Source organism: Octopus sinensis, linkage group LG3, assembly GCF_006345805.1.
Source record: "Octopus sinensis linkage group LG3, ASM634580v1, whole genome shotgun sequence".
Classification (NCBI taxonomy): Eukaryota; Metazoa; Mollusca; class Cephalopoda; order Octopoda; family Octopodidae; genus Octopus; species Octopus sinensis.
In genome coordinates, this window is record NC_042999.1 from 82,908,674 (window position 1) to 82,925,773 (window position 17,100).

Sequence of the window (17,100 nt, forward strand, 5' to 3'; positions counted from 1 at the left end):
GGAGGGAGAGAGAAGGGGTGCGCATACACACGCATACATAAGTGTAAGTAAATTACTTGTATGCATATATACACTATACATATATATACACTTGTTACTACAACCGCCTTCCACTGACGCACACGCACACACACATACAGAGAGGGAGAGTCTCATACGCATGCAATTATAACTCTTTCCCCTCTCTCTCTCTCTCTCTCTCAAGCTCTCAGCTCCTCCCCCCCACCTTCTCACAAACATATTTCTCGGCAATGAACAAACACAAGCGGAAGGTGTTTCGATCTAAGCATTGTGCTCTAAGTTTCACTATGGACACTACAACTACAACACCAGCAGCTCAACAACCACCGCCACTACCACTACTACCACCACCATCAACAACAACAACAACAACAAACGGTCAAAAGTGGATTACACTCCAGTCATGGTTTCTCCGGCATTAGAAGAAGAAGACGAGGACGAAACTCCCTGAACAACAACAACAACAACAACAATAATATTAACAAATCAACAACATTCACCATACTACCACAAGCAATATAAACAAAACATATCTTTGATGTATAATATATATTAGATATTATATATATATATATATATATATATATCTGTCTATATATTTAGATAGATAGTTATATATATATATATTTATAGATAGATTTTATTTGTGCTTTCTGTATAATTTTTATAGCATCCTTTTCTTTTTTCCATTCTTTATATTTTAGTGATGTTATAGGTATAGTTAGCCTTTCTATACATACATCACACACTATATATATATATATAATATATATATATATATATATTTATATATAAATATTATTTTATTTTAATCTATCGTTTAGTTTCGTATACATATCTATCAATCTATCTATCTATATATATATCGTTGAGTTTATATATATGTATCTCCTTTGAGTCAGTATCTAACTAGTATCTTGATATCATATCTCTAAATCCTTATCTACCATCAATTACAAACTCTTTTATCTTCCATCGAAGAAAATTGTTGAAGTGATAGAGAAAGAGTGAGAGAAACTGTTGTTGATGTTTTAATTGTTTATTTTCCAGAGTCAGTGGATTTGTTTATGTCGCGTGTGCATGTGTGTATGCATGCGTGTGTGTTCTGATCAACATAGTGTAGTTTATATTTTGTGATAGTATAGTGTAGATAAGCGAGTGTAGAGGTTATATTTCCCCACTCCGCACAGTTAAACCATCTTCCTCGACTTTTTTTATTAATTACAAATAACACATGTATATCTGTATATCAACATATCAACCTGTACATGTCGATATGTATATAGACCATATATATCTATTTGACAAACTTTAACTATGTAAACTACAGTTAAACAAAACGAACTAAACAATTATTAGAAAAGAAAGAAAAAGAACACAAACCATCCTACCGAAACAAACCTAAACTTGTAACGATAACAATTGTTGCACACCCCTACCTTACCGATATCAAATACCCAAAACACTAACAGAATCACATTGCAAAAGTTCATTTATATTTGTTGTGAGTTTTAAGTATGTATATACGTATATAAAAATTCTATATATATATATATTTAAAACTCACACATATTTAAAATTATATATAAATACATAACGTATATACCTGCATATAAGTTAGTTGAAATAAGATTTGTTATTAAAGTGATATTTCCACTTTATATATATATATATATAAAGGTACATACAAACAGCAAATTAACGGAAAAAAAAGAGGGATTTATTTTTAGGGAGAATCACACACACACAAGACACAGATAAGCAAAAGGTCAGATCTTAAAACAAAAGCAGGAAAAATCAATTATTAACCACCAATATAAATTACCACCACCACTAACCACAACAACAACAATTCTTGGAAATATTTATTAATTTGTTTTTTTTATTCCCATTTCGTCTTCCTTTAAAACAAAATATTAAAAAAAGAAAGTATTTATTTCTGATCAGTTGTGAATTTTCTTTTCTATTTAAATTTTAACAGTTGAATATTAGAAGAAAAATAGTAAGCATAACTTGATAATAATGCTTATAAATATATCTTAAATTACACCAAACCAAATTAAAAATATATATATATATATATTAAAACCCTCCCCTACTCTTCATCCCTATCCATTACAATAATCACCTGAAAATATAAATAAAATTTATATATATATATATTTATACATATATAAATATATATATATATATATATATATAACAATTCAAATACACACATACACATATATATATATATTAATTGCAAAGTGAGAGAAAAACCAAGGAAAACCTTGCGGATTTTCTTTTGCCAGCTATGGAAAGCTGGTGTCAGCGAACATTAACATTGGGGAAGTACACTGTTACCATTTTTCTTGGATTTTTCTGCACACTACTGGTGGAACCAATTCGCTGTGTGGACGAGCGGTTTTTGTGGAAACCAAACTCGGAAGTTGTAATACAAGGTAAGAAAAAAAAACGAAAAAACTTTTAAAAGAATTTTTTTTTTTTTTTTGAAAGAAAGTATTGTACATGATGCATAGATGACAAATCTCTTTCAAAGGGGGATTGATCCTTAATAGCTCATATTCCCGTTTATATTTATTTATTCATCTACCAACCCATCACTTTCATCTGTCTGTCTATCATCTATCTGGCTAGCTAGCTAGCTAGCCATCTATGTAGCTATATAGCTGTCTGCTTGTCCGTCAATTTCTCCATCTGTTAATCTACCTGGGAATTTTTCTGTCAAAATTTGTTCCTACCTCCCTTTTTCTCTCCAATGGTATATTTGTGCGCGTCTGGCGTTTATATATATATATATATATATAATATTATATATATATATATATATATAGCTGTTGTGTGTGTATCTTTTCGTTTGTTGAACCCTTTTGATCAGTAGTTATTTGCTTAGTCCCAAGTTTGGTTCTGATTAAGGAAACTTTTTCATCTTAAGATATACTATATTTCAGACACCATTCATTTAATCGGTTTTAAGACGGTAGGGGTCGATTTGACGAATATTTGGCTGCTATCTCTTGCAGGGCAAACATTTTATTCATTGAAAATGCCTCGCGGGTGTTCGTAAATTTTAAGGCATTCTCTCATAATTTTGACAATGTGTCTATTTTGTAGACTTGTCAAGACTATATCCATACATGCTGATTATATTGCTAGCAAGACAGATATTTGATTGTATGCTTGTGTGTACACACACACACACGTGTACTTGTGTGAGTGTATATATATATATATATATATATTATATATGGATTTATATATGCACACACGTGTATGTATGTGTGTAAATATATATGTATATATACACACAAATACAGGTGTATGTGTGTGTATTTAGCAATCTCTTCTATTTTGGACTTTTTAACCGTGTTTCCTCGTCACTAAACGTCTGTGTGTGTATACAACTGTGTGTGCGTATGTGTGCATTCATATTATATATACTCTTGTGTATATGTGGATGTATAAGAACTAGCTGTTATTCTATGAATTCAAGTGCACCCTCCACTTTCTCTCTTTCTCTCTCATGCATACACTCACACACATCTACATATTCCAAAACGTGCAACACACGCGAGTACGCAGATAATAAAACCCGATTAAACAATCACAAACACACACTAATATTAAATGTTGTATGTGTACAAGTTATGCTGTGTACGTCTGCATGCATTTATTTATTTATTTATTCATTTATTTTACATGATTTAATCGAAGGAGGAAGTGCTATACCGCTCCTGAGTTTTTGCAGGGTCTCCAAAACTGATGCGAGGAGGTCAACCTCAGAGAACTCAGACGTGAACCTAATGCTTGTTAAAGCGTGAACTTCGCTAAATGCACCACCTATGGACCAGGCGGTTGAATTTTAAGCCAGTTGCCGGATTAAATCTACTACCCATGTGTACCTAAGTGTTAATAGTACTATATCCGATATCTTGTGTATGTTTGAGCGCGGTGTATTTATACGCTTGTTCTAGATAGCATGTGGCAGTATATCTATCAATACACGGAGTGCAGTAACATGTGTATGTGTCTACGTATATGTAGATGTATATGTCTACGTATATATATGGACGTGTGTGTGAACGGGCATGCTGTTCCAGACCTCTGCCAATGTTTGTGTATGTGCTACGTATCTATAGACCTATGTGTGAATATATACTCTTTTACTTGTTTCAGTCATTTGACTGCGGCCATGCTGGAGCACCGCCTTTAGTCGAGCAAATCGACCCCGGGACTTATTCTTTGTAAGCCCAGTACTTATTCTATCGATCTCTTTTGCCGAACCGCTAAGTGACGGGGACGTAAACACACCAGCATCGGTTGTCAAGCAATGCTAGGGGGACAAACACAGACACACACACATGTCGTATATATATATATATATATAATATACACGACAGGCTTCTTTCAGTTTCCGTCTACCAAATCCACTCACAAGGCATTGGTCGGCCCGGGGCTATAGCAGAAGACACTAGCCCAAGATGCCACGCAGCGGGACTGAACCCGGAACCATGTGGTTGGTTAGCGAGCTACTTACCACACAGCCACTCCGTATATATATATATACGTATGTGTGTGTGTGTGTAAAGATGTATGTAAATGTGTGTACATACACACATACATGCGTATATGAATGTGTGGTATGTTGTATGTATACGTGAATGTTTCTGCGTTTATAAGCCATTTGTTGTTGTTGCTGTTGTTGTTTAGCCCGAGGTTAATGCTGACCAGTTCTGATCTACGATCACAAAGCATTCTGGCGATGACACTGCTGACTTATTTTCAGACTAAGAATATCGGTCTGTCTGTCCGTCCGTCCATCTATACGCGCATGTATGTGTATATATATATATATATATATATATAACGGAGTGCACACGTGCGATAGTTGTGTTTAAGGAGTAAATACGCGAATTAATTACGTGTATAGAGTTCATACTTATAAAAAGTGATACTGTGACACACTCACATACACAACGTGTCTATTTTGTACATCGTAAACTACAATATGTGTAGTGAACTGTAACTAGTTTTAGACGCTAAGGTGGATGACTAAATAGTCTGCATATACATGTACAAACTGAATGGACACTTTTGTTTCCTTACAACCAGACGAGGCTTAAATGTATATAGCTGGTAAACAAATTGCCTGATGTGGATGGATATATAGCAAGAAAGGCCGCATGATACTTGGCTCATCATCAGGTGGGCCGCACTAATATAAAACAAAAAAAAAAAATTAAGGTAATTTTTCGTTGGGTGTGCTTTGCAGTAAGTCCTACACACCCGTGCCACAGTTGCCCTTTAGTGATTATATATATATATATATATATATATATATATATATATATAGTTAGTTAACATTTGTTGTTTAGCTCTTTGTGAGTTCTTTGTAATCGAGCGGAAACTATGATGAAAGAAATTTCAGTCGCGCCATCAAATTTCCTACCTAGACATTGTACATCTCGAGCTATATATACATTATCTAATGTGCCCTTCTTTTAGGAAGAGCATGTACAAATTTGGCTGCTATTTCTAATAAGCTGAACGACCCGCAATGCAGATTCACTCACAGGATTGTGATAACGTGTAGAAATAAAAATGATAGATAGATAGATAAATAGGTAGATAGATAGATAAATAGATAATAGATAGATAGACAGGTAAATTGGTAGATAGATAGATAGGTAGGTACGTAGGTAGGTAGATAGATAGATAGATAGATAGGTAGACAGAATGACAGACAGATAGACATATTAATAAGCAGGATAGACAGACATTGGTAGTTTGCTGTTAAGTTTAATTCGTACTTGATTGAGCGGGCTTATAATAACTGAGGCACAAGGCCTGATATTTAGAGGAGAGGTTAATCGATACTATCGACTCCAATATTTGACTTGTATGTTATTTTATGTCCCCGAAAGATGAAAGGCAAAGTTGATCTCGGCGGGATTTGAACTCAAAACATAGAGAGCCGCAACATATTCTGTAAAGCATACCGATTCTGTCAGCTGATCGACAGAGCAGGCCATATTCGTTCCTGAAGTGACAGTTTCGTCCATTTCCCCACCTCTAGTGCGTCTTGGACGATGTTATACAGTTTGCCCATTTCTACACTTTTGAAAGATGATTGGTTGTGATTTGAGGAACATTTGGCTCATATTCCTAGCAAATTAAGCGACCACATAATTTGGCAGAGATTCTTAAAAAAGGCAGTTAAATATGAAGAATGGTGCATAGTTATATATATATATATATAATCTACATACATACATATATCCTCGCCTTTCATGTTTTTTTTTTTCTCTCGCTTTTTTTTATTCCACTCCACACTGTATTCTGAAGAAGTAAAATGTCGAACGCTATCGCATCTCTTCTCATTTCTCTGAGACGATAAACTGATTTTGTTTGCTAACTTATCCGCCTTACTTTTTATCTTTTCTGTTCTTTTCCACACATGATCACACCTATATATATATATATATATATATATATATATATATATATATATATATAGTAATATAAAATATATGTATGTATGTATACGTACATATATATATTCATACATGTATATGTATGTTTATATATCTGTGTGTGTGTGTGTGTACATATAGATACAAACAAATAAAAACAACAGTATGTATACACACATACACACACACATATATGCCATAATAAAGACAGGCAGCATGAGGAGTGAATATATTTATTTAATCACTTTTCATCCTTAGGTTTACGGCCGTTTCACAGCCTTCATCATGTAATAATAATTTCAGTGTATAATAGACAGTTTTAGTCAACTATATGCATACATACAGACAGACAGACAAATAAAATGAAATAGGAACTCTTTCCCTAACCATCTAACTAGCACAATTCTGCACACAGACACAACACACAATATTGTACAAGCTTTTTGCATTGGAGAACCTTAGGAACCTTACTATGTTGGTGAAACTCCTTGCCCATCTTTCAAACAGAGATATGCACGCACGCACGCACACACGTACATCCATTGATGATGCTAAATTCCTGGCTGGCTTGTGCAGCCGGTTGGCTGTTGTATATGCCTGTATGTGTTTCGCATTTTGTTATATGTGTGTTGCATGAGATATATATTAGGGGATAATATTACGAGCGTATGTGTGTGCTCCCCTATGAGAATGAGGAAGTGTGTACGTGTGGTATAAATATTGTGCGTGTAACCCAAACGTGTTTGTAGACTTTATTTGTGCATGCATGTATGTATGTAAACGAAAATATGGGTGTATGTGAGGACTGTACGTGTGTATAGCTTGCTTATATACACTTATGCAGGTAATTTGTAAAGCGTATATTTGTGCGTGCGCATGTTAAGATTGAGAGTGCATATGCAGTCTCGTCTATGTATACACTAAAGGCGTGGGTGTTTGTATACATGTGCGGATTATGTGTGTATAGTTTTGTAGTAAGTATGTACACTGCACGCGCACTTGTATACAAGTGATATTGATATGTCTACAAAAATATGAATATGTGTGAGTTCGTATATATTTATATATATTATATATATATATATATATATATATATATAATTATAAAGGAATGTGTGTATCTATCTATCTATCTATCTATCTATTTATCTATCTAAAGCGGAGGTAAAGGACATGGATATGCACATAAAAAACAGTATATACATAAGCTTATACACTCAAGCATTAACACACACTCGCAATTGAAGTTAAACGTTCGATCACCGCATATACACATGCGTATGTGTATATACCTGCCCGCGTGTATATATCGCTCTCTGTGTATGTATGAATATATATATATATATATATTCACAGGCATATATGGTTAACTAATGCGCTTTGATTGTTTGGTTCGATTCCACTGCACGGCATGGCCTGAGCAAATTGTGTTGTTTGTATACCGTACTAAAGTGGTGTAGCGGTCAGAGTAATGAAGAGACAGATTAAGTATGTACCTACCAGACAGAAATAATTACTGCGGTTGATTTTTGATCGACTAAAATGTTTGGCCGCAGTGCAATAACTGAAACCAACTATACATGCATATATATATTATATATAATATATATATATATATATTATATATATATATTATATATATATATACGTATAAGTGATTGATAATGATAGGATACAGAGCTGTCTGTCTATCTGTCTTTCATCTCTCTCTCTCTCTCTCTCTCTCTCTCTCATGCATTAAAAGTACAGACGACCAAAATAATCACGCTTCTTTTATTTGTTGGGCAGTTTTACCACATTCGTTGATCTGCGGCCAAGACTAGCGTTTTGCATGTATGTGACGGATACCACGGAGAATAACCATTTCAACGCACGCACACTTACACACATTCACTACACCTAATCATATTTTGTACCATAACTTCAATCAACACCGTGATAGTAACATATATATATAGAGCACATGCATTGATTATCTATCTGTCTGTCTGTCTATCTATAATCATGTATATATGTATTTATTTATGTAAAGCATGTGAAATACACATGCATATACACATAAGTGCATACATACACATATACACAGATAATTGTGTATGTGTATCATAAAAAGCTTAAATGTATGTGTAGTGCGCGTGCATGAACGCAGACATGATTGTACATATATATACATACATATATATATACATACATATATATACATACATAGATACATATATATTAAGAAGGTCGCTCTCAACTTCGCGATTCAGGGCTCGATTCTCCTTTGCACAGCACCTTGAGTTGGTGCATACTACCACTAGCTTGTGAGTGGAATTTGGCAAGTGGAAAATGTTCTGAAGCTGTGTAGCATGAAAGTTTGTTTCCTTGCCACATGTTTCCGGGTTCAATTCCACTGCGTGGCACCTTGGGCACCTGACTTCTACTATCCCCACGAACCGCCCAACGCCTTGTGAGTGGATTTAGTAGCTCGTTATATATATATATATATAATATATTATATATATATATTATATATATATATATATTATATATATATGTGTGTGTGTGTGTGTGTGTGTTTCTGTCTGCGTTTGTCCCCCACAACGGTTGACAACCAGTGTTAGTGTGTTTGCAACAACGTGATCTAGTGATTCGGCAAAAGATGATCGATAGAATAAAAAGTATTGGGCGTGATTTGTTCGACTAAAATACTTCAAGGCGGTGCCCCAGCTTGACCTTTTCGGTTGCTGATTAAATGTATGTATGCGTGCATTTTAAATGATTTGGCCTACCATTTCGATTTTCTTAAAAAAAGTTTTATCCATTCAATAACTTATTTATTTTACTTCTTCGATCACAGAAAGAGAGACATTTCGATTTAAAGAGTTTTCAACCTTCCGATTTAGCGATACTTATGTTTCTTCGCCACTCTCAACATCGTCAACGTTTTCATGGAGCCTTTAACATAGAATAGAACCATCCATCCATAGATACATACATGCATACATAACACCCGTATTATTGAACTAGGTTCAAACAGAAAGCCTCTATGTAACCGCTTGAAATAGCAGTCAACTGTCTCTTAAATTCACACCCTACTGCTCCAGAAACGGGAGGTGTGCGTATTCTTTATCTCCCCGCTCCCACACACACACACACACATATATATATATATATATATAATATATATATATATATATATATATATATATATATTTGAAACCAGAATGCTTAACGGCTTTCTGTGTTCAAATTCTGCCTAGCTCAAGTTTACCTTTCATCCGTTCAGAGTCGATAATAAAATAATTACCAATTGAATACAGGGGTATATAATATATATATATATATATATATACATGTGTGTGTGTATATATATATATATATAATATATATATATATATTTATACCTACATATATTCATACACACACACACATATAATATATATATATATATATACATACATAGATACATATATATATATATGTACACATATATACATACATATATACATATACACACATGCATATATATACATATATATACATGCATACATATATATATACATATATATACATACATATATATATTTATATATACATATATATATATACATGCATATATATACACCCATCTATATACATGCACATATATATATATATATATATGTATATATATAATATATATATATATATATATATATACATATGTATTTGTGTGTGTGTGTGTGTATGACACGTTACTAAATAATAAAAAAAAAAGACACGGTGGTCACTGCCAGAACATATTTCTTCATAGGTCTACTACCAAAGTCTGTAAGACCAGCCAACAAGTGTGTATATACCATCCCGACTAGCCACTAACCGATACAACAGCTGCAGCAACAACATATAATAATACAATTGCACGTTAATACGGTAACAGCTCGAGACAATAACAATTATATATAAAAACGGTATCAAATTGATAACATCCGGTCGATGCCGCTTAATGTTCATATAACGGTGTCGTTTGTTTATTGTATTTACTTACGTTCAAGCAGAGGAAAAACTTGCTGAATGTATGTGTGTGTGTGTGTGTGTGTGTAAATGGATTATATGCAAATGCATAGTTACAGGTATGTGTTTACGTACGTGCGTGTGTGTGTGTATGTATATATGTATCTACATTTATATGTATATACATTGTGTGTATATGAAGGTGGTATTCGAGGTACGGCCTTGGGTCCAGATAAAACAAATTCTACACACATCTCTCTCTACCTCTGTCTATCTATCTATCTATCTGTCTATCTAATTTTTTTGCCCTCTATATACATTATATATATCTATATATATGAGATATAGCTATATTCAATAAATATATCTACATGCATTATATACACATCATATACATTATATATATCTATATACACACACATATATATATAATTATATATCTATATCTATCTATCTATCTATATATATACATACATTAAATATATATATATACATACATACATTATATATATTCATATACACATTATATATACATCAAGCACACACACACACATATATATAATGACATTTACAAATTCGACCTATATCAAAAATTCTTAACCGTTAACGTTTCACACTCACATAATAATCTCGCGCACACACACACACACACAAGCGCGCGAATGTGTGTGTGCGTGTGTGTGTGTGTTTACTTCGCAATCTCTGAATATCTTGCTCATCCGTTTGTCTTACATATCCCGTTTATCCGTCTGCCTAACCTACAGACTAATCTATATCTACCCGTCTATAATTATCAATATCGATCAATAGTAAAAACCTGTCTATTTATATCTGACTATTTATATCTACCTATCTATATTTATATTGAGCGCGGTTGATTGGCGGAGGTTGGAGAGAACATGCTTTGTATTATTTGGCTCCACCGTTTTACGTTACCGAGTTCAAATCCCGCCGAGGACAATTTTGCTTCTGCTGTTTCTTCTTTGCGTTGATAAGATAGTTTCAATCAAGTTGTGGAATTGATTCATTTCCCTCAGCTCAGTATCAGACGCGGCATTGTAAGACGAACACGAGATGGAAGCACTACTGATTGTGTTATTTTCCTCTGAGACCACCACACATCATTCCATTTGGTCAAAGAATCGTCGCCGATGATGATGAACATGGTGATAATATTTAGCACTAGTTTCCTGTCTTCTACATCTATATCTAAGTTAGATACGATGCCTTTAGATTTGAATAAAGTATCTGTCTATTTGTCATCTATCTATCTATCTATCTATCTATCTATTTGTCTATGTGTATCGATTTTCCTCTATTTATCTATCTCACAGCATTTCTCTTTTATGTCGATCAATCAATAATTCTTCATAAAGGTCCGCACTGAACTATTCTCGTACACAAACAAACACTCACACACACTTACCTGTATACACAAAAATATATTATTGGGTTCGAGTCCCAGTGGACGCTCGCATTTCTATTCTTTTTCCACACATTCTTTATATTTGCACAAATGCTCTGTGTAAATGTAAACATTGTATTCCCCGTTCGATCTTAGGGAAATCATCAAAACATTTGGTTCAAACATAAGCTACGGTTATCTCATGCAATGGAGAGATAACGCTAAATTGTAAGCTTGGGAAAACGTAGAATATTTATATGATGCATGTATAATACATATGATATATATATATATACATACTTGCATACGTATTGCATATACGCATACTTGTTGCATATATACATACTTGTTCGCGCGCGTGCACACATATAAATACATACATGCGAGCGCGAGCACACACACACTTATATATATATATGTATATATATGCATATACATACACATATGCATACATACTTGTTGCAAATATCAAATAATCCCACACTATAGAGAGGGACTTAAGTATATATATTATATACCGTGTACACGTATGCTAGGTGTTGAGGTATTTCTTTGCTGTCTAATGACCATACACGCTTTATAGTTTACATCGTATTTCATATAAAGACATTTATATATTTTATATTTATCATATATATATATTATATATATATATATATATATATATATGATAAATATAAAATATTTATCATATATATGATTAATATTTATCATGTATGTATATATGATTCATATTATTATATATATGTGAATATATAAAGAGATTTCCAGACACTCGCAAAACCATCATTTTCTAGGACGGACATAATAAAATGTATAAATTGCTTCAGTTAACGGAATCAAGAATACTCATAATTGGTTGAGCAAAAGATAAGAACATAAATAAATATATATAAACCAATTGATTTGACTTGAACCAAAGTACAAACTGAACTGGTAAAATAACTTGTAAATAGAGTAGATGCTGGTGCATTTTGTCATAAGGCTACAACATATTACTTGGTTGGTACATACTGCATGTGTCCTCCCCACATTGCGTATGAAGTGGATGAGAAGCAAGTGAAATCCCGTAGGATTTGAACTCATAAATAAATAGTTGATATTTGGATTAATTTTTTTTGACGTTGTAAATTGCTGTACTAGTCATTGTTCCCCGAACACACACACACACACAGACAATAAGGTGCGGGGTTCAGGGAATCGTGCGGCTAACACAGAAAGCTCTTCTTACGGAATCGGCTAGCAGTCCACAATTACCAAAAAAGTGTAATGTTGTGTTAATTAATGCAAACATGTACGTATGATTTCTTCCAAAAAGAAATTAATGGTGTATGTGGGTTGCGAAACGGCCGTAATCTTATTGACATCATGGGGTTGAATAGATATATATATTCACCTCATAGCTCCGGATTTTATGGTTTTACATATATCGTGGATGTAATGCCCTAACCACAAGGCATATATATATATATATATATATGTGTGTGTGTGTGTGTGTGTGTGTGTGTGTGTGTGTGTGTGTGCACAGCTTCAGCAAATCAGCTGAATGACGAAATAGATGAGCATGCGTGGAAACCTTTTTGTTCACTCAATTGTTTTCTGCTGAACGAGTTAAAATAACCATATAGTAGTAATGATAATAATAATAATAATATGGTACAGGGTGGGGGTAACAAAGGAACATACGGTAAAAGAAAAAGAAACCTCAGAGGATGATGAACATGAACATGCTTAAACCCTCATCAGTTGTCCATCAAATATCATTGCAATTTCGACTCCTCTTGATAATATTATTCAATTTGGCAGTGTCAGTAACATAAGCTGTTGGGTATATATAAATCAGAGGAGATAATGGACGGACACAAACGGATAAAAAATAATAAGGGTACAATTGCTTGAATACTTGCGCATTCCAGACCGAACGGGAAATGGACGAATTACACACACACACACCAGCGGCAGCTCTTGGTACGTGATTATTGCAGGCGATTTTAAAAATGAAAGCCATGTAATAGAAGTACGGTGCATAAATCATGTACATATCAGGTTTCCAACTGTGTCTCATAAACATGAAAAGTTTATATTCAAAATCTGCTTCATTTGCATTCACGCATACATACATATATGGGGTTGGCACTATGTGTGTGTGCTCGCGTATATATGTGTGCGTGTATATATATATAAATGTATATATATATATATATATATAACGCCACATACATATATATATAAACGCCACATACATATATATGTATACATAAATAAATAAACGAAAGTACGTACGTACATATTACCAGGTTAAAATTTGTACGCAGTACCAGAAGGAGAATATGATGATTCTAACAGGTGGTACATTACATCTGGTTATTCAAATTTCACATTTCCTATCGTCAGATTGGATATAAAGTATTTTCATACCAGTCTGATGATAGGAAACTTGAAATTAGCCCTAACCTGATGTGAAGTGCCGACCGGAGTAAACATTCTTATATATATATAAATATATAATACGTACATACATATACACTAAAGTGTACTTCTATACGCGCACGTATTCGAAGTAGGCTATACGGAAGGGTAAAACACATACACACACACAGACAAATCGACTCTGAAAGGATTTCAGCCTACAGAAAGCTTCGTTAATTATGTTTCGTCTGACTTTGGGAGAGTACAGCCGGTTTACTCCAACTGGTTCTTTGCTTTGGTACTTTATTTTATCGGCCAGGAAGGATAAAAAGGCAAACCTGATCATCGCATAATTAAATACTTTTACGTTATCTTCTACGGTACTGCAATGATTCTGCTCCTCTACATTTTCCCCTTGCAATCTCACATACTCTACCTTCCACTCTCACTCTTTCTATTGTATTAGCTGCGTTGTTGCTTTCGCTATTCCCGAGTCAGACCTGAATAGAAAAAGGATCGAGGACGTTCTAGTTATGACCATCTCATCTTTCTTCGATTTACTTGGACTGTCTTTTAAGACAATAGGGTATGATATATACGCTGAAATTATGCTAAAAATAATAGGTTAAATGTATATATATATAAAGGGAAAGTTTACGAAAATAAACAAAAGACGAAGGCAGGTGGAGTACAAACAAACAAATGTATTAGTATAGCGCTCAGGAATAGAAAAAAGTCTTCTACGTTTCGAGCCTACGCTCTTCTACAGAAAGGGACACAGAAAAAAAAACAAGGAGAGATTGCCCACGCCTGGACTAAAACTCTTCAAGGCAATGCTCCAGAATGACCGTAGTTCAATCATTCAAACGAGAAAAAGAATAAATGAACTTATATATATACATACTTACGTACTTATATATGTACTTATATATATACATACGTATGTACTTATGTATATATATATATAGTAAATGCACAGACGAGCCGTAATTCTTCATCAGTTATCAACCAGATGATATTGCTCAGTTTCGCACCATTAAAGATAAGACTGAGATGCTTCCCATATATATATATATATATATATATATATATATATATATATGATGTGTATGTTTGTGTTCATTTATACTTTTTCTCGTTTGAATGATTGAACTATGGTCATTCTGGAGCACTGCCTTGAAGGGTTTTAGTCCAGGCGTGGGCAATCTCTTTCGAAAGGTAGGCCTTATGAGACACAGCTCATCATCAGGCGGGCCGCACTACTAAAAGAATTCAAAGTAATTTTTCTTTAAGTGTACTATTCCAAAAGTGCTGCGAGCTGCAGGTTGCTCAGTCGATCAAACCGACTCTTTTATTGTTTTTCAAAAAAGTTTGTACTTAGTCTATTGGCTTTTCATTTTGTCGAACCGCATCAGCACCGGTGTCAAGCGGGAAGAGGCAACCACACACAAATGACAGGATTCCATAGTTTCCACCTGCCAAATTCACCCACAAAGCATTGGTCAGCTATAGAAATGCTTGACCAACGTGCCTCGCGATGAGACCTAGTCTGAAAGCGTGTGGTTGCGAAGTGGAATTTTAACCAAAATAGCTATGCTTGAGATTTTTGGTCTAAAACAGGTGTCGGCGAACCAGAATAAATTACCCCAAGTGGGATAAAAATGAAATTTTGGTGGGTAATGAGAACTCATTAGAAATTAATAAAATCGTATTAAATAAAAAAAAAGCCGTTCCTTGTTACAACAGAAAATCTTCTGCCAACACTGCATCTGTTCAATGTAATGGACGTGTAAATGGATTTATAGAAATAGGTTCAGCAAAACTTTTGAATTCAAAGAATCTGTGAGTTTCTTTCTTTCAAATCAAATGGGGTAACGTCGGCGTAGATAAATGTTTTGAGGTAATTGGTTACAAAAAGGTCCCCGACCCCTGGTCTAAAGTATACGTGTGTATTTGTGTATTAATGTGTATGTGTGTGTACGTATATACGTATATATCTTTAATTTTATTTGTTGCGGCCATGCTAAGGCATCGTCTTGAAGGGTTTAGTCAAATAAATCAACCGCAGCAATTACTTTTTAAAACCTGGTACTTTCTTCTTCTATAGGCCTTTTTTTTTGCCAAACCAGGACGTAAAGAAACCAACAGCGGTAGTGAAGAACACACACATTACACACTTATGGCGGGCTTCTTTCAGTTTCCGTCCACCAAGTCCACTCACAAGACTTTGGCCGTCCCGGGGCCATAGTAGAAAACATTTGCCTAAGGTGTCACTCAATGGGACTGAACCCGGAACCACGTAGATAGGAAGCAAACTCCTTACCACACATTCACACCTATATATATATATATATATATATATATATGTGTGTGTGTGTGTGTGTGTGACATTCATACTTATATTCTCATATATATATGAAATGTAATATAATATAATAAAACAAACGACCATTTATATATCGTAGTTCGTAAGTCTCAATTGACCGAAATCTTAGGTGTCTGCTTTTTCCTCTTGAGAAACGATCCATATGAACTGGCACCGCTCAGACAGTAAGCGATACTTGTCTCAAGTTCTTTATCCTTCTGTATTATACGGAAGCCAACCCCGTTTCCTCAACACTTCATCTGGCTGGCTGCCTGCCTTCACCACGAGACGAACAAACCGCATTGTCAAAGGTCGATTGCCGGATCTTTACTATTTATTCAACTGGCTATGGTTACTGTTTGTTTTAATTCGTTCTGTTTCTTTATTTATTGTCTCTTGCTTCTCTCTGTTATTGTATCTGTCTATCTTTATATCTACATTTTCGT

General features: G+C 34.1%; 1 protein-coding gene across 6 annotated transcripts in view; it reads left to right on the forward strand.

Moving 5' to 3' along the window:
- The first annotated feature begins 807 nt into the window (after window positions 1-807).
- Window positions 808-17,100, forward strand: part of LOC115209116 (semaphorin-1A) — a 386,134-nt gene continuing 369,841 nt past the window's right edge. For 3 of the 6 annotated variants that reach the window (XM_029777248.2, XM_029777246.2, XM_036501111.1), the window contains exon 1: window positions 810-2,465. In XM_029777248.2, the coding sequence (XP_029633108.1) occupies window positions 2,318-2,465 (148 nt within the window). In that variant the 5' untranslated portion in view covers window positions 810-2,317. Of the gene's footprint in view, window positions 2,466-17,100 lie in introns of all 6 variants that reach the window. The other 3 variants (XM_029777245.2, XM_029777247.2, XM_036501112.1) reach the window with 2 other exon arrangements.